Below are 19830 nucleotides of genomic sequence, written 5' to 3' on the forward strand. Positions count from 1 at the left end.
TAAAAATATAACATCGATTTTACATTTTGAAACCAATCTCAGGAAGCTGTTTTTAATTTTTCCTCATTTTATGGATAGGGATTGATTTGATTACAAAATTTGAGGTTGTAATGTCTATGTCTCTTTTTTTTTTTTTTTTTTTAAATATATATATATAGGTTGCTGCATCTACCTTTATCCCTGACTGCCTTGAAGTTGAAGGCTCTGTGGCTATCTGACAACCAGTCCCAGCCCCTGCTTACATTCCAGACAGACACAGACTACACCACGGGAGAGAAGATTTTAACCTGTGTCTTACTTCCTCAGCTGCCTTCTGAACCTACTTGTCAAGGTGAATTTAATTTACGGACAGTATTCACAGGGCCACGAGATTGAGTAGGACCTAATGTCTGTCCGTAAGGCCTCCTACTCCTTCATGTGATTGTGTTATATCCAGTCTGCACCTAGAGCCGGCTCGGGTGAGGCCACTGTGGGACTCTTCCGGAAAGATTACCCTACATCCTTGCAGAAGGGCCGCTCATATCTATTTATCATGTTTGAAATTCCATAAGCAGTTTTTTGGTTTTGAATTATAGCTAAGGCTGAAAATACAATACTTCTAAAAGTGGTAACAGAGTCTCTTAAAATCCAAACTGATAGTTCAGAGGATTAGTACTAACACCACTGGCATACTGTTTTTAAGCCATTGAATTATTTTGAGTCATTGTATCTTTGTTTTGTAAACTGTGGTTAAAAAAAAAATTTCACATTAACATCAAAATGCTATCATAAACCCTTTGCTGAGAGCTGGGTTTGGTGGAGGAGAACCGGAGTGCCCTGGGGGAATGGGAGCCCAAGTGGGAGGACTTTAAGACCCTAGGGGAAAACGGAGTAGAGTGTGTTACTGAGGAAAGTACTAGTGTCCAACCTGTGTGGCCACATTACTGTCAGGACAGTTTTGAAGTTGCATAAAATAAGTATTTTAAAAGGGACTCTAAATTATGACATTCTGTGATGAAATATTAAACATATTAATTTAGCAGATATTTTATATGATCTCAAATAGAAGTATACATCATTAAAAAAGAAGGGGCAACCTTGCCCCAGGCCTTTTTCTTTATGTTTTTGAATTTTGTGTGTGTTTGTGTTTTAAAGCCAAACTTGCCACAGAACGCCGCCCTTATTTCTGGTGTTCTACCCCTGGTCCTCCATATAGATTCTGCCTTGTCAGCTGCAAAGTTCATGGCTTTTACCGGTCACATGAACCACAGTTCCCTGCTGATGTGGTCTTTGTCACTGCAGAGAATCTGCCTCGCTGTGGTGCGCTGGAGAACTTGGTAAATGATGTCTCTGATGAAGCCTGGAACGAGCGTGCTGTCAACAGAGTCAGTGCAATCCGATTTGTGGAGGATGAGAAAGATGAAGAAGACAATGAGACGGTATGGAAATGCAGATTCTTTGCCTCTGTGGAAGTTCAAAATTAAAAGATTGAGAATGGCACCTAATAAGGATATTCTTTATTTTCAATTAGTATGTTCTCTGCCTTGCCTTCAGCGTTTAAGAATTTTTTTAGAAGACAAAACTAAGTAATTCTAGGTACTCAGTCACAAAAGGTAAATGAGGCAAATGGAACTCTTTTTTTTTTTTTTCTTTTTTGAGACAGAGTCTCCCTCTGTCACCCAGGCTGGAGTGCAGTGGAGTGATCTCAGCTTACTGCAACCTCCACCTCTTGGGTTCAAGCCATCCCCCCACCTCAGCCTCTCAAGTAACCTCTGCCTCCCGGGTTCAAGCGATTCTCCTGCCTTAGCCTCCTTAGTAGCTGGGATTATAGGCACCCCCCACCACACCCAGCTAATTTTTTGTATTTTTAGTAGAGACAGGATGTCACCACGTTGGTCAGGCTGGTCTTGAACTCCTGACCTCAAGTGATCCACCCATGTTGGCCTCCCAAAGTGCTGGGATTACAGGCACCTGCCACCATGCCCCTCTAATTTTTGTATTTTTTGTAGAGATGGCATTTTACCATGTTGTCCAGGCTGGTCTACAGTTCCTGGATTCAAGTGACCTATCCACCTTAGCCTCCAAAGTGCTGGGACTACAGGCGTGAGCCACTGTGCCCGGCCTCTTATTGTTGTGTTGTGCTGCTTTTATGGTGCTTCTTTTTATTTGTGATAGTTTTCCCTCCCACTGAAACTTTTTTTTTAAAATTGTTCCCAGTGAATGCTGTCTCTTCCCATGTTGACTCCATTTACTTGCCATGATTTGACTTAGTGCCAGACCTCTGTGCCTTCTTCATGTAACCGGCTCACCTTAGTCTTCTTGTAGAGGGCTTATGATCTTAGTTGGATTAGTTAACAAGTTTTTGTTCAGAAATTGGAAAATACCAGTCACCCTTACTTTCATGTGTACTTGAAAATGTCTCTCAGACATCCAGCATTTCTAGGTGTTGGTGACAAGGCTTGACATCTTCCTAGCAGTTGACTTTGGCTTCATAAATTCTATAAACTAATTGAGATTTTTCTTAAGCAGAGCTTAGAGGGAGTACTTGCAGCCCCCAAAACAAAGGCAGTTTTTAAATTTTTGCCTACAGTCTTGTTATTCCAGTTGTCACCAAATGGGATTTTAGGCCTATACAATCGTAAAGGGCAAAATGCAAATTAGGGATGATAAAATTACTCACTGTCAATGACTCTTTAATACTCACCTCAAGACTTGTTAGAGTGTGATTATCACCAGTTACTTCATTGCCTCTTCCAGTATTTTGTTAAGCTAGTTTGGTTCCCCCTAAAGCGCTTGGATAGGCCGTTTAAAAGATGTACACGCTGTTTTATGAGCTAAAGATCATGTAACTTATTAAATAATATTTTAAAAATTACTCATACCCTGTTACTTAACTTCCAGTCTTTATTAGAAGAGTGTGAACTTTCATCAGTAGGTCATAGAAATAGTACACACAGCAGCAAAATAAGAAAAGGAAATATTTCCCTCTTTATTTCCTTTTTCTTGCATGCCTCAAGGGTTGAAAAAAGCCAGAATCGCTTTGGGTAATAGTAGAACATTATAGTGACTTTAATTTAGGATTTTTTATTTACTCTTTTATCTTTTTCTTTCCCCACACCCTATAATTATATCCTAAATTTTAAAATAAATGTTCTTGCTGCTTATGGAGATTTTTATTTTATAGTAATTTCATATTTTTATAAGTATTCTTTTATTCTAAAATTAATCCTTCTATTGTAACTAGGTAAGTTATATGGAACACTTTCCCTTTCCCTTAACTACCAGTGAGCAGTTGATAAATGCACATACCTCCAAAGAAAGCTTTTCCACCCGCTTTAACTCAGAATTTCTAAGAAGGTAACATTTGTATTGGAATGCAAATGCCTTGAAGCTGCATGTTTTGAAAAAGTAGTGGAATAAAACCAAAACACTCACTCCACTGTTTGTTTTTAGAGAACACTTCTAAGGCGAGCCACTCCACACCCAGGGGAGTTAAAGCACATGAAAAAGACAGTGGAGAATTTACGGAATGACATGAATGCTGCTAAAGGACTGGACTCAAACAAAAACGAGGTCAATCATGCCATTGACCGAGTGACCACTTCTGTGTAGAGTTTCACCTCCGAGTTTTACCTCCTGTGTCTTCCTCTGCTGTCCAGACGTTCCTGTCTGCTTCCGGGGAGCCTCACCTGCTCCTTGTCTTAGCTAACCAGCCCCCGCGCGCCATCTTCCCGTGGAGTGTGGGGAAGCTGCTGTCTCCCAGGAAGTGCCTTACTCATCCCGCAACCAGTCAGCCACCAGTGGTCTCCCGGCGTGATTTTTTTTTTTTTTAATTTCAGTTGTTTGTAATAAGTAGAATACACTACTGTAAACATACGACCTTTGTTTTTGTCTTATGTTGGGATAAGGGAGAGCAGAAAGGGGAATTTTTATCCTACTCCCTTCCATAAAGTGCTGGGACATTTTGAATCCCCCAGGTTCACTTGGACCTACTGATGAGAGATAGTTTTATGTATGGGGAAAAATGGATACTTTTTAAACCTTTTTTGGCAGCTCAGATGGTGTAAATTTTAAAATTTTGTATTGGTATTTCATAACAAAAATACGTATTTCTTTTTTGTTATTTTATCTTCAAGACGGTACATATTTTAGTATTTGTGCAGAGAAACAAGTCCTAAAGTATTTGTTTTTATTTGTACCATCCACTTGTGCCTTACTGTATCCTGTGTCATGTCCAATCAGTTGTAAACAATGGCATCTCTGAACAGTGAGATGAGAATAGGAATGTGGTATTTTAAAGCAGTGTTGTATTTTAATCAGTAATCTACCTGGCGGATTTGTTTTTAACCAAAAAGATGAATTATCAATGATTTGTAATTGTATCGGTTGATTTTTTTTTTTGAAAAGATGAACCAAAGGATTTGACTGCTAATATTTTATTCCTTACACTTTAACTTTTTCTGAATAAGTCTCTCATAATGAGCGCAGTGTCAGACTGCACCTACTCTGATGGTATGTGCCATTTGTAAAATAAAATAGAGCAGAAAAGCACAAAAAGAGAAAACTGGTTCTGACATTCAGTGGGCAAATAAATTATGTACTGCAAAAGAATGATTTTTATTCAAGAAAGCTTTAAAAGTTTTATATCCAGATATACAACCACAATAAAGCAAAATAACCTATCAAAATAGAAATGTTGCTATCTTTATAAGTGCAATTTAATTTGTAAATAGAGTTTGAATCAAAGTATCAGAAAATACTGCTTCAAGATTTAATTTTAAATCTGCGAATTTAAGGGATATTGGGAAAAGTTTTGGTGTGTTTCTGTTGATTTCTTTTTTGTATGCTGTGATAAAAGAGAAATGAAAAGTGCCACTCACTGTGTGGTATCTAGGAAAATCACATATATTTTTTTTCTCCAAGAAATAAATTCATCCTGGACATTGGCCATACAGCTTTTAAAAATTATTACTTTGTATGTTCAAGTGATAGCAGGTAGCCAAATTCTTTGACAGTGTGCCCTGGTCTATTACATATTTAAATTACCCATCAGTTGTGAGTGACCTCCTGTGGGACTTGCATTCACACGGGGCAGAGCCCAGAATTGCCTTTGACTCTGGCTAGTAATTTTGGGTTGTGGCAGTCTGGCCAAGTGGACTCCTTAGAAACCCATCTTCAACCAACCAAATACAATACCTTATTTTACTTCTATATATTATTGGGTTCACTTAGCTTTTTTGGCTGTGTGTATGTAAATATGTGTGTATTTTAAAAACTATTTATGGAGCTGAAAGTACGTAACATATAAGTGAGTTTTGGCTGGTCAGTTTTATACCTTGCTCCCTAATCTGTGCATAGCAATTTTCTTTTCTCTATTTTAAGGTTTTTTGACATCCTCTATTTTGTTTTAAGCTTATAAAGATGATGCCACTAACTCATGGGCTGATTATATATAAGCAAATTGTTTTATTTAATGGGAATTGTCTTGACGTGGAAGAACAAGTAGAACTTGCATGGCGTGTTTTGTTTTTTTCATATAAAGCCCATCCTTTACTACTCAGTTCATCATGGCTTTTCTGGACTGGAGGTGGACAGAATGGCATGTGTGTGCTTACATTTTCCTAGGAAATGTCACGCACTTAGTTTATTTCCTTTGGCCTGTCTCCTTTAGTTCATTTTCACTTGGTTTGCTTTTTGTTTTCATTTTGGGGGATTTTGTTTGTTTCCCCTCTTCCTTTGAGAGGAAAATGTCACTTTCATCTTAATCTTTTATGCTGGGGACCCTGCAGTGCTCTTGAACTTCAGGATTCTGGAACCAAACTGAAGCTTCACAGTGGAAACAGCATCAACCAGACAGTTCTGCCCTGATAACATGCCAAGCTGTTTCCAAGAAGGCCCCTCTCGTAGTTAGAAGAAAAACTTGATTATGTGAAAGGATACCTTTCTCTGTCAGTGCCCCTCCCCCGTCCCCATCCAGCCCTTCCTTTAGGAAAGGGAGGAGTACAGTATATGGCTGGCTGTTTGCCTTGTGGGAGTGACAGGTGAAAGCAGGAAAGGAGGTTAGTATGACCTGTTCACCCACTTTTTTTTTTTCCCCCCATACCTAGTTATTTCTTCTTTTTAGCAAGAAAATAATGCCTCAGTGGGTAAAAGAGCCAACAAAAAAATAAATAAATAAATAAATAAAGAGGAGGTGGAAATAAAGTCATTGATAATGAAAAGAGGGATTGGTAAGAAATCATAAAATGTTTGCCTGGATATTGTCTTTTTTCTGGAGAGTTTGGAGGAATGGTCCTGAGTGACCCAATCTTTCTGTCTGAAAACACACTAGCTGGCTGTCAATGAGGTGAGCAGGCAAGGTGGGATCACTCACACCAGCCTCTCACAGCACCACTTCTGCCATCTCCTGTGAAATCTACCACACCCAACAAGACATGCTTAGTGAATGGGGTGAAGACTGGGAAAATTCTGTGTCTGAGAGTTACTCTGAACAGCCAGTCCTGCTCTGGTGAAAATGACTGACGCTTGGTTGGCCACAGTGGCTCACAGCTGTAATGCCAGCACTTTGGGAGTCTGAGGTGGGCGGATCACAAGGTCAGGAGTTCGAGACCAGCCTGGCCAACATGGTGAAAAGCTGTCTCTACTAAAAATGCAAAAAATTAGCCTGGCCTGGTGGTGCGCACCTGTCACCTGAGCTACTCAGGAGGCTGAGGCAGGAGAATTGCTTGAACTTGGGAGGCAGAAGTTGCAGTGAGCCCAGATCGTGCCACTGCACTACACCCTGGGTGACAGAGCAAGACTGTCTTAGAGAAAAAAAGAAAATGAGTGATGCTCTGCTCTGGGCATGCTGCTAGTGTGTGGCAGGGCTGCAGCAGCACTCTCAAGGGACTGCATTGCAGCTGCTTGTTAATAGAAGGCTAATGATTAGGGACATTGCCACTCAGTGACATTCATGGAGAGTTGAAATCTCACTTCACCATTATTGTTGTCTTAACTCATCCAATTTTCCAAAGAGCCAATTAAACGTAACTTTATTATGGAAAATTCAAAACATATAAAAGTAGAATAATCATTGACCCTCCTATAGCTATCACTTAACTTCAATAATTAGAAACACAAGACTAAGGCATTTATAAGGAACCAAATGTGTTATGCATGTATTTAAAATATATATTAGGTTTTAAAATACATCTATAAGAAAGTGCACAATGAAGCATTTTTTTTTAAAGCTCTAGAAAAGCAAGCAAATGTATTTTTTAAAACTGCTTTGGATTTACAATTTTTGAGTCAACATGCCAGTGGAATCATGCATATGGATATAGGTCTGAATCCCAGCGTGCCACGTAGGTTTGGACAAACTGTTTAACCTATCTGGGCCTCAGGTCCTTCATCTCTAAAATGGGGCAGTAATACTCCTTTCAGGCTTAGAGTGAGAATTAAGTGGGATACATAAAACATACGCTCTCAGGAAGTGGGTGGCTGCTGTTATTACAGGTCTTGCTGTTTTTGTTGTTATAGTAGTGTTATTAGCAGCTCTGCAATTCCTGCCACCAAGCCAACAGTGTGTCATCAGAGGGGTAGTGTTCTCAGGAATGAGGACACACACTAGTTCTGATGGAGAAAACTTTATTTGAAAACTGTTTCGCCTGTGGTTTTATATATAGACTCCTGCATTATGTAATGGATGGTGGAGATATTAATTTGTCCTGTGTGCTTACTTAATGGTAGGTCTAGCAATGGTCTCATGGTAACCACCTCATTTTAACCAGACTTACTAAGTAGCTGTCCTCAAGGTAAAACTAGATCCTGCCAAGAAACCATGAGACAGCTAGTTGAGAATAGGGTCTCCTTTTCCAGAAAATGTCCCCCTCTTTGTCATAACCTCGGTTTTCTAGGTTCAGGTCTCTGGTGCTCATTTTGCCTTGTCTCTATTTCACCCTGTATTTTCATAACATCTCCTTTTTTACCTCTTGCTTTGTTCTGTCTCCTTTCTCTCAATGGAGGCTTTCATATATCAGGAGGGACAAGTCAATTTAAGACATGGATCATCCACGGAGAAAAACCTGCTGGAACAAATAAATTAGTGCAGCCTGACGTGGGGCATGTAGAGAACACTCCCATCTTATTGGAGTGGTTTCCTTTTTTAAAAAGCAGACAGCTGGTGGGAAAAGGAAACCAGAAGAACCTGATCTGTTACTTGTATTCAGTGGGCTGTGTGGAAGATTGGAGACGAGGTTTTGTGTCTAGCAGTTGGCCAGAAGGATAGTGTAACTTTAAACTCTGAGAGTGGGTAGTCATTGTGACAAGCATGGATTTTAGCCAAGGGCTCTTTAGTTCTGACTGGACAAGAACCTGACTGGGTCAATCCTCCAAGTTTCTTTCTTTCTTTTTTTTTTTTCTTTCTTTTGAGATAGAGTCTTGCTCTGTCACCCAGGCTGGAGTGCAGTGCAATCTCAGCTCACTGTAACCTCCGCCTCCCAGGTTCAAATGATTCTGCTGCCTCAGCCTCCCGAGTAGCTGGAATTACAGGTCCACGCCACCATGCCTGGCTAATTTTTGTATTTTTAGTAGACACAGGGTTTCGCCATGTTGCCCAGGCTGGTCTCAAACCCCTGGCCTCAAGTGATCCACCCGCCTCAGCCTCTTAAAGTGCCGGGATTACAGGCATGAGCCACTGTGCCCGGCCCCAAGTTTCTTTTGCAGCATCAACAATTAACTTCTAAACAAAAAACGAGCTGCCCTTTTTTACAGTAAGATACTACTATGAACTACAGCAGCCATTCACTGAGTACTTAACTATGTGCCCTACACTGACCTAGCTGAACACAGCCTCAGCTTTCCAGAATACCACCATGAGGTAGATGGTACCATTTCCTTTGTGCAAAGCAGATAATTAAGACTCAATTTTAGGAATGTGCCCAAGATCAAACAGTAAGGGACAAAATCAGAATTCAAATTCACATCTCCATTGACATTTTAATCACCCCTTTATTTTACTTTGTTCCCCCCTCCCAGCCAAAGCACTATAACCTGTAATTACATTTAGAGTTGTATTTATCATAATGGTGATGGTTCCGTTTTTTGTTAAAATTACGTAGACCTAATTTATAGACAAAGACTGGCATGGAACTGAGTGAAATTTAATGAAATTGATGCAGAATTGGGCCTTCGTTTGTGTCTAGTGGTTGCAAACACTGTGATTCTGCATTCTGTAACCCAGGGGTCCCCAACCTGTACCCCAGGGCCAGGTACCAGTTCTTGGCCTGTTAGGAACTGGGCCGCACAGCAGGAGGTGAGCAGTGGGCCAGCAAGCATTACCGCTTGAGCTCCGCCTCCTGACAGATCAGCAGCAGCATTAAATTCTAATAGGAGCACAAACCCTATTGTGAACTGCACATGCAAGGGATCTAGGTTGCATGCTTGTTATGAAAATCTAATGCCTAATGATCTGTCACTGTCTCCCATCACCCCCAGATGAGGCCATCGAGTTGCAGAAAAACAAGCTCAGGGCTCCCACTGATTCTACATTATGATGAGTTGTATAATTTTTATTATATATAATTAATATATAATATGTTAATATATATTATAATGTAATAACAATAGAAATAAAGTGCATGGTAAGTGTCATGGACTTAAATCATCCTGATGCCATCCCCCCTCACTGGTCCATGGAAAAATTATCTTCCATGAAACTGGTCCCTGGTGCCAAAAAAATTTGGAACCACTGCTCTAACCCTCCTACCACCTTCACTCACTTCCTGTATGTTGTCCTGGGCTGGCTAAGTGCTATGGAAATGTTCATGGGGGTCTTTGTTCTGCCATCTCAAACTGTGCAAATTCTAAGAAACTTGGAAGATAAAGTATTTGGCTAGTGGGAAAAAAAAAATTGATAATGTTTTCAACATTAACTGGAGTGACAGTTTGGTAATCAGCTCTCTGAGAAAGCTTCAGCATATTCCAAAAATTGGCAGTTAGCTCCAGAGTGAGCTAATTAGTTAGGAATGACTTTTAATACTCACTACCTTTAATAGCCTACCCTTGGAGAAAAGACAGATAATAAACACTTGGAAATCTATGGTGCTGCAACTTGACCTTCATGCCATTTGGGGGAAATGAGAAAGATGACTCATAATTTATTATTTAAAGTCCTCCTTTTATAATGTGTTATTGTGAAAGATTTGACAAATAATGATTGCTCCTTTAGGAACTCTCATTTAATCAAAGAATCAGAAAACAGGAAGAATAGAAAACTTGTGTGACTAAGCAATGTTTAATCTTATTTGAAACTGGCTCCACCATCCTGGTGATAGAAAGAGAAGGTCCTATGGAGTCTTCCCATAGCAAGAAACCGGGCTTGTAACAGGGTGTAATAGAGTGACACCCCACACCTGATGCCCAGTAAATGCAGAGTCTGCAAATGCCTCTCTTTTGAGGCTTTCTCAAGGTAAGTCATAAATGAAATCTTACTACTTTAAACAAGCTGCTTGCCAACAGTTGCCCAGGCACCCCATGGGACTGTACTTCACTGAGCATCTGAAGAAAGTATTCATTGGAAATGGGCTCTCCTGGGAGACTGTCTGGATCCCGAGTGTTTGGCGTTCATGTTCCCACACCTGGCTGCTGCTTCTTGCCCTTGCTTAGCTGTAGGTGTGAGTGCTTGTTTGTTTAAACCTCTCTCAGCACTGCTTGGAAAAACAAAACAACATGGTTACTTGTCTGGGCATTGAATGTTCTTCCTGAATTTTGGTCCTGCCCATTGGCCCGGAGGCGTAATGGGTGGGGCAAGTTTCGGGGTTAGTTTGGAAAGTTTCAAGAAGAAGCTATGGGGCTGGGTCTGTTAGGTTGGGATTGCTCTTGGTTTTAATCCTTTCGGAATGTCTGAGGGTAGGAGCATTGCCATTGATGGCTATGGGAGTTGTCAGGCTGTGACTCTCTTTCTCACAGAGAATGCCAGAGGCACCCGGGAAGGCATTTGCCAGGGCTCTGACAGATGTAAAGTAAGCCTCATCCATGTTGTGTTCTCACCGGGACACCTGGAAGGTGTTCAGTGTAGAAAAGTCACGAGCTAGATGAGATACCAGCTTGATGTCAACTCCCTCCCCAACAATGGCTGCCTGTCTTCGTCTTGATGCCTGCCAGCAGGTAAAGGGCATGTGCCCCTGGGACCTGGGTAGCAGCAGTCCTTGGGAAACCCAGGGTTTGTCATCTGTAGTCACTTGACCCTTGGTAAATTACCTAACCTTTTATTCCACATCTCAATGACAGCAAATCCATGTAGCAGTTAGGTTGTTAGAAGAAATGATGTTGACAACCAGATGTGAAGCTCTGATATGGTTCTTTTCTGCTATCATAGCTACTGGCTCTTTAAAGAACTGGTACAATGTGGGGGGGGGGGGTGGGGGGCAGAAAAACCACATCATGCAGTGATGTTGCTCAGTCAGGCATACAGCTAGAGAAGAGCTATCTCTATCCTTAGCTCCTTAGGTTTGTCCAGGGCTGCTCAGTGTGGCTGACCCTGTCTTGCTCACTCTCATGTAACCTGGCACCTACTGCAGTATCCTCTTCTTCTTGAAGGCTGTATTGTGCAGCAGTTTCCAAACTTGAGCATGCATTGGAACCCCCTGGTGTCAGTGTTAAAGCAGATTGCTGGACCCCATGCTCAGAGTCTGATTCCGTAGGTCTAGTGTGGGGCCTGAGAATTTGCACCTCTAACGTGTTCTTAGGTGCTCCTGCTGCTACTGGTCCAGGGAACATACTTAGAGAACCACTGCTCTAGTGTGCTGGAAGGAGCAGGAGCTTTGGAGTTAAGCAGATTTAAATCCAGCTATGGCACTTACTTAATGTTGTGACCTTGAGAGATTTTTCTTAATTTCCCCAAGTCTTAGTGAACTCATCTGTAAAATGGGAATAATACTTACTTCAAGACTTTCTAGAGAATTAGACGACAGAGCACATAGAAGGTTTTCAGCAATTACCATTCTTTTTGCTATCCTGAAATGTATCGTATTTGCTCCATATGGGGAGTCACAAGAGCATCTGGTCTCCTTAGCCATGTGCTGACCTTTAGGCTCTTCTTGCTAATCTATACAAGCTAATAGGAGTAGAGGAAGTGCTAACAGAAGTAGAAAGCATACTTGCCTCTGGGTGAGTGCCTAAGGGGAAGACTGAAAATGCAGATGGCTGACGTAGTTAGAATATATTAACACTTCCTGACTTGCCTGGTGGCTTATCAGCCCACACACCGTGGACTTCCAGTGAGCAGGAACAAAATCTGTGCCTGACATTCAGGTCACAAATCTCCCAACCCACAATCTGTCCTTACACCTGGGCTTTTGGAAGAAATCTTCCAATCTTGGTATTTCAGATTGGGAAACACCCAAGCTCAGGATCTCCAACCTCATCTGTATTCTTCATGTAGCATGACAATCATTTTAGTGTCCTTAGGAAACAAGTTGCCTTATTCAACTGTTCCAAGGTTTCATGACTCTCTCCAAATGCATTATCCCTTTGTCACACTAAGGATGATCCTCAAAATAGGTAACTGGTATGGAAATATATGGTAATATATAGACCAATACACACATTTTAGAAACTCCCTTTTTTTAATCATATAAAGCAATATTATATGTATCATAAAACTACTTCTCTAGAGATCTGAGTAGTAGTTCTAATCATTTATGATATTGCATAATTATGCATATCATATATTCATAATTTTTGCATCTTTAGGGCTTATTTAATGTAGGTGGCTGCTATCTAAATGATGCCCTTCCCTGGGCCACCATTTGCTTTGGGAACAACATCAAACTTTTTTGATAGCATTCCTATTAAAATACTCAAGTCCAGGGGCTCTTAAACTATAATCTATTGCCTCTTTTTATAAATAAAGTTTTCTTGGAACATGACTATGTCCCTTTTTAAATGTGCAGGGACCAAATGGCACTCAAAGCCAAAAATATTGATTATTTGACCCTTTATTGACAGTTTGCAGGGATTTCTGCCTCTAGTCAGTCAATAGGTGCAACCTGCTATCTTTTGCCACCAGAGGGCGTTGGATGTGTCGCCTGGTTATCACAGTCAGACACCAGTCTGGACAAATGGGCAAAACTCAGAGAGCCTGTCTCTTGTTCCCTACCAACAGCAAGACCTGCCCTGCCACTTGCTCTGCCAACACTGGGATGCTTTGCAACAAATGCCTGGGGCCACCCCCTTCTCAGGCTGCTCAGGAGCTGTAGCACACCCCGAACACTCTCTTGGGTCCCAATGCTATTATGTTTGGGGGCCCTAGTGTTATCTTACATTTCTGTTCAATTTTCTTAAAGGATGGGCTGTATGCCTGGCTAAGCAACATCATTGCATGATGTGTAGACTCCATAAATGAAACTATCTAGCATCCTGTAGGAAGAGATGCAATATTTTTTAAATGGTCAAGGCAGTACATTTAGATACTGAATGTCAGTCTTCTTTTATGGAGGAAATAAAGGCTTTCATGAGTGAATTGTTAGTTTTTATTCCCTGCTACCCACACCCACAGAATGCCTTTGCTGGACTCTGTCCTCTCCCAGACCTCACTTCCTCATCACAGCTAGCTCTTCCAGCCACTCTCTGATCCTTTTTCTCTTAGGGTTTGCTCCATCGATGATCCATTTTATCCCATCTCAGCAGCTTCTATAAGCATGTTTAAATACCATTCTAAATGAGCAAAAAACCTTGATCACCTAGCTCAACAACCTAGAGCCACTGCACCCAGCCCTGATAGGCATTGTTTCTAAATCTTTGTGACTACTTTTACTCAACTTTAATTGCTTCAACTGTTTTCATTACAATCTTTGAATTAGGAATAGAAAATTGAATTGGCAAATAGGAAAATTGTTTTTTTGATTACTACGTGAAGACTTATTCTAAAGACCAATTTACTTTTTGCTTTACTTTAACTTCTGAGTCCCTGCGAAATAGACTCTTAAGTCCCCTCCATCGTTGTCTTCCTTACTCTTCTCTGCCAAGGTTCTTAAAACAGGTGTATTCTTGTTCTCCCCGCTTCTAAGTTTCCACGCACTACTGTGGAAACTCTGGCTCCCATACACAGCATGGTGGAACTGCTCTAGCCAGGTCAGCAGACCTCTGTGGGGCCACATCCGATGGACACTGATTCAGCTCTTACCTTTCTAGAACTGTCTGCTGCATTTGACTCTGGGGAATGCTCCCTCTTTCTCGAAATTTCTACCTCAGTGCTTTTTTAACTTTTCTGACTGCAACTCAACTTTCTTGAAGGAACCTGTTACGTAGTAACCCAGTAAACACATACATGTACATAGTTGAAACTTTATCCTTAACTATAGGTAAGGAACTCTGATATTTCCAATTTCATTATTTTTAGTGCTAATCAAAACCAAATAAATTGATTTCACAACTCATTAACACGTCATGTCTTGCAACTTGAACCCTTATGCTTTTGACACACCTCTGTAATGAGTAAGGAAGTTTCTAGGAAGCGTCTTACCAGTTGATTAGCATCAAACGTATAGTTTAACCTGTAAGAAACTGTGTTGGAGGAAACCCATTAGCTTGGATGAGAGTGGGAGGAAGGTAAAGAAAAATTAGATGTAATAGGTGTTTGTGGGTGTTGATGGGGTGAAAAAGGGCAGTGATGAGAGGAAGATTGGGTTTGTAAATAGGGCATGTAGGGAGATAAAGAGGATGATTACAAAACCAGGGGAAAGAAATTTGCCTACTTGACAGGTCTATTGTGAAAATTAACTTTCAAAGTGGAAATATTATTTTGTAGTGTGTATTGTACTTTTGGAAGAAAGATTATATTATTATGAAATAAGAATCACATATGTTTTTTCTCCACCCAATTAAAGATTGATGGAAAAAACTTCACCCAAACTGGAACATTTTCAGTAGAGAGCTCCATTTTCTTTGCCACTTGACAATGTATTCAGACTAGATTTCTCCACTGCATTTGTGCATCACATCTAGTCAATCACTGGAGACCTCTGCGTGTTTCTTAGGCTGACAACATTTCAAGCAGAACAGAATCAGCCTAAGAAACTGGATTTTCCAGTACTACGGCTGAGATAAACTTGCCTGTTAACTTCTTAGATTTATCGCAGACCCCTCTTCTGAGGATTGAATATATGTAAGGCATTGTTTCTTTGTTTGTTTGTTTTGAGACAGGGTCTCTGTCACCCAGGCTGTAGTGTGATGCTGCGATCATAGTTCACTGCAGTGAGTCACCTTGCCCAGCTAATTTAAAAAAAAAAAAAAAAAATTAGAGATGGAGTCTCACTATGTTGCCCAGTCTGGTCTTGAACTCCAGGCCTGAAGTGATCCTTCTGCTTCAGTCTCCTGAGTAGCTGGAGTTACAGGCTAGAGCCACTGCACCTGGCCCTGATAGGCATCATTTCTAAATCCTTGTGGCTACTTATTACTTGACTTTAATTGTCTCAAGTATTTTCTTTATTATCTTTGAATGAAAAACAGGGAAATTGTTTTTTGATCACTACATGAAGGCTTATTCTAAAAACCAATTTTTCTTTACTGTTTTTGTAACTTGAGTCCCTGGGAAATAGACTCTGAGATGCCCATTTGGATGTAGGAGGTTTACTGAGGAGTGCTCTCAACAACACTGGTAAGGAGTGAGGAAAGCAAAACTGGGCAGTGGGAAAAGTGCAACTGCGATGCAATTGCAACTGAGGCTTTGAATGGTCAATAAGGAGCTGGGGATCCCAGCTGAGGCAAGAAAGCAGGCCTTTGTACCCCACAACCAGTAATTAGACGTAGGCTGCCGCTAGAAAGGAGGTGCAAACATGGGCAAGGCAGTTTCCTTTGATAGAGGGCAGTTCCTGTGGAGGGGTTCATGGGTGAGCAATGAGCAGCCAATTCACTCAACAGCTGGGGCAATGAGCGCCTTCGTTCTTTAAGGGCGATCTCAGCTGCACACTACAATGTGCACTACAGATGTGTTAGTCACTCCAGTCATCTTCAATCTGGTTATTTCCTCAGCATGTATTACATTTCAAACAATTTCTCTTCTAAGACTTGGTTTTTAAAAAATCTCACTTTTTGGGCCGGGCGTGGTGGCTCACGCCTGTAATCCCAGCACTTTGGGAGGCCAAGGCGGGCACATCATGAGGTCAAGAGATTGAGACCATCCTGGCCAACGTGGTGAAACCCCGTCTCTACTAAAAATACAAAAATTAGCTGGGTGTGGTGGCGTGTACCTGTAATCCCAGCTACTCAGGAGGCTGAGGCAGGAGAATCGCTTGCACCCAGGAGGTGGAGGTTGCAGTGAGCCAAGATTGTGCCACTGCACTTTAGCATGGCCACAGAGTGAGACTCTGTCTCGAAAAAAAAAAAAAAAAAAAAGCAGAAAACAAAAACTCACTTTTTAAACTTTAAAGTTCAAGTTATGCAGGTACATATGCAGGTTTGTAAATAGATAACCTTGTGTCAAGTGATTTTGTTAAGATTTTATGATGAAGACACCAAAAACCATTGAAACAAAAGCAAAAATTGACAAAGGGGATCTAATTAAACTAAAGAGCTTCTGCACAGCCAAAGAAACTATCAACAGAGTAACCAGACAACCTAGAGAATGGGAGAAAATTTTTGCCAGTATGCATCTGACAAAGGTCTAATATCCAGCATCTATAAGAAACTTAAATATATTTATAAGATAAAAACAAACAACCCCATTAAAAAGTGGGCAAAGGACATGAAGAAGACACTATTTAAAAGAAAACATATATGCAGCTGACAAGTATGTGAAAAAAAAGCTCAACATCACTGATCATTAGAAATATGCAAATAAAAACCACAATGGGATATCATTTCACACCAGTCAGAATGGCTGTTACTAAAAAGTCAAAAAGTAATCGGTGCTGGCGAAGTTGCAGAGAAAAAGGAACACTTATACGCTGTTGGTGGGAGTGTAAGTTAGTTCAACAATTGTAAAAACTTCACTTTCTATTAGTATGTATTGTTCATGACAAGAGATTAGAAATCATTGATTTATGAAACCAAACTGTCTCCAGATGACCTAAATTATCTTGTGAGCCTGAAGTACATAGTTTATATTTTCCCCATCTTTCTTGTTACAGTGTCTCATTTCTAATCCAGCAAAGGCCTTTGCCTTTGCAGGACAAAACCCTTGATGATACATTTTGTTATTAATAGTGTTAAAATCAAAGGGCTAGAAAGGTAGGATTATTTCACTTTTTTTCAGAGAATATTTTTAGAAATTAATATTACAAGATGGCATACAGTTGACTGACACCATATTTCCTTAATTTCCTACATTCTCTGCTTTCCCATCATCATTGAATTAAAAAAAATATATAGTGTGTGCATTCAACATTTTGCTTGAGATATGCCAGGAGAATGGAGAAATAATCCTTTTCATTCTACTGAAAAGTCCTGAAAAGCAAGACCTCCTTGATTTTTATCAAATGTATGTAGTTACAGTGTTTGTCAAATAATGTCATATGAAATTAAGTTTTGCTTTATGTACAAAAAAGGAAATAATTCTAATCACCCCTTAGCTTTCTCCCCATCAAAAAAGCTAGCTAGTTGATTGAGTACATTCATGCTATTTTCATTTCATGGCGAAAGTTATCTTGTGAACAGAAATAGCTGCTCTCCTAAGCACAATCATGTGAACCAAAGTGTCGTTCACAAGCATCAGTACTTCTGCAGGGAATTCTGCTGACCACTGTCCCTATTAACCAGATTAAAATCTTTTTTATATCCTATAACAATACATTATACAAACATTGACTGCATAAGGGTGCTTATGCTAGAAAATGTTTCCTCAAATCAAAATTTGAAGTGGAAGATGTGATAAGATGTTGTGAAGAAGGCCAATAGTGGCCATTATAATCGAAGAGAAAATTCTCTGCAAAGTATTAGAGCTAACACTTCGAAAATAAAAGGCAGCAGTAAAACAGGTACACCCTAAATTAACGAAAAAATTGTATAGCCAGAGAAGATTGTAACCACACTGTGATATCAACCCCATCCTAATGATGCTCCAAGTTCACAATGTTTATATATTGTGCTCTGGGAAAGCATTTCCCCTAATTTAAATTCGCTTCTATTTGAAAAATTAAACTTGTCTTGTATGAGCTTTGAAGCATATGAATTCTTATTTTAAGATCTCACTTTTTTGTTTTGATGTTTTAAGGTGTTGTTGTTGTTTTGTTTTGTTTTTAATGTTTTACTGTGCTAATTCCATGATGTATAAATCATTTTAGGTCATTTCTAAGAGAAGAAGTGTTAGTACATCAAGAAAGGGCTATAGAACTAAGGAAGAAGGATAGGAAGAACAGGAGGAGAAGTGAAGGAAAGGACAGAGAAACTTGGAGAACAATAAACAGCAGAAGACATCCTGGAGACCAAGATGACAAATGGTGTTAAGAAAAGAGCAGCTGTCTTCCAGGTGAGGCAGTCTGGCTGGTGGAAAGAGTTCTGACCTCCGTCCAAATTGGGGCTTAGTTTCTCATTATGCAGCTGAAGTTTGTCAGTTAACTGATATTTACTGAGTTCCTGTTACATGCTAGGCATTGTGGTGATAATGGTAAGACCTACAGAGTGTCCTTGACAAGTTACTTGAAAGCTTGGAACTTCTTTTCCACCATGGATATGATAGTGTTTATCGTATGGGGTTCTTAGAAGGAGTAGGAATGACAAACATGTTATATAACACACTTAATTATGAATGGCATTTCTAATTTTATTCATGTTTTTAGTTGACAAACTTTGGCATGCTATTTGTATCTTAAGTTCAGAGATCTCACCTTTCCTCTATTTATTCCCAATTGATTATTGAATGGTCTTTAACACGTAAAGAAAAACTGTTTTGTTTGTTTGTTTGTTTTCAGTGTGTTTAGGGTGTGCATTTCCCGGCCCTTCTGCTTCCTTTTCCAGTTGAATGGGCAGATACCTCAAATATAATCTGCCCTCTAAAAGTCAAATTTTCTCTACACCCCATGTCTCAAATCTGCTTCTTTTTCTGAGTGTGTTTTCTGTGCAGTTAATAGCACTGCCACACACAGAGTTACCCCAGCCTGAAACCAGGGTCACCACATCCCTGCCTATCCATCCTACTACCTTTACCTCCTCCACTCTCATCCCTGCCTCTCCATCTCCATTACCACATCCTGGTTCCTGCCCTCATCACCTTTCACTCAAGACCATTCTCAGACATGTGGCCACCACAGGCAGATGAGATGTTTGGGGACCCTACTAACTGTTATTTTACATTAATTTTCACTTGTTTTAGATGATGGGTTTGTGTGGCAGAGAAGTGGGCAAGAAGAGCTGTTGGCATACATGGTTTCTGTAAGACCTGGTGCCATTCCATGCTGCTCCACCTTTCCATACCCCACTTAGCACAACAAAATCCAACAATGAACTCAGACCACCCCTATACATACCTTAGAAGGCAGTTCATGATTCAAGCATGGCCCTCAAGGATCTCACCACACAGCCGCTCTTGAAATGCTTGTTCCAGCTTCACTTAATTCTTTCACTGGGAAGAGCCTGGGTAAGTATTTTGTTTTCTCCATCTTATAAAACTTCTAGCGGATGTGTTAACACCTGGAGCAAACTACTAACTTGCCCACTAGTATACATTCTCCCTTTTTATTCTTTTGCCATGTGTTTAAAAATCAGAGACACTGTTACTGTGAGAAGCACCATGTTTTGTTTTACAGTAAGAAAAAAACTCAAACAAAGGTGGCACATCAAAGGCTGCACCTCAGTGGAGGGGAAACAAGAAGTATGCCTGCCATCCACCAAAATGAAAAAAAAAAAAAAAAAAAAGGCTGGAAAATAACATGTCTT

At 40.3% G+C, this 19830-nt stretch overlaps 1 protein-coding gene across 1 annotated transcript in view; it reads left to right on the forward strand.

Annotated features, from left to right (window-relative positions):
- LRRC1 (leucine rich repeat containing 1) overlaps positions 1-4929 on the forward strand; it is a 128914-nt gene extending 123985 nt beyond the window's left edge. The window contains exons 12-14 of the mRNA XM_007972221.3: positions 159-331; positions 1282-1418; positions 3433-4929. Coding sequence (XP_007970412.1) covers positions 159-331; positions 1282-1418; positions 3433-3591 — 469 coding nt within the window. The 3' untranslated portion in view covers positions 3592-4929. The remainder of the gene's footprint in view (positions 1-158; positions 332-1281; positions 1419-3432) is intronic.
- Positions 4930-19830: the final 14901 nt, after the last annotated feature.

This window comes from Chlorocebus sabaeus, chromosome 17 (assembly GCF_047675955.1).
Source record: "Chlorocebus sabaeus isolate Y175 chromosome 17, mChlSab1.0.hap1, whole genome shotgun sequence".
In the NCBI taxonomy this organism is placed as follows: Eukaryota; Metazoa; Chordata; class Mammalia; order Primates; family Cercopithecidae; genus Chlorocebus; species Chlorocebus sabaeus.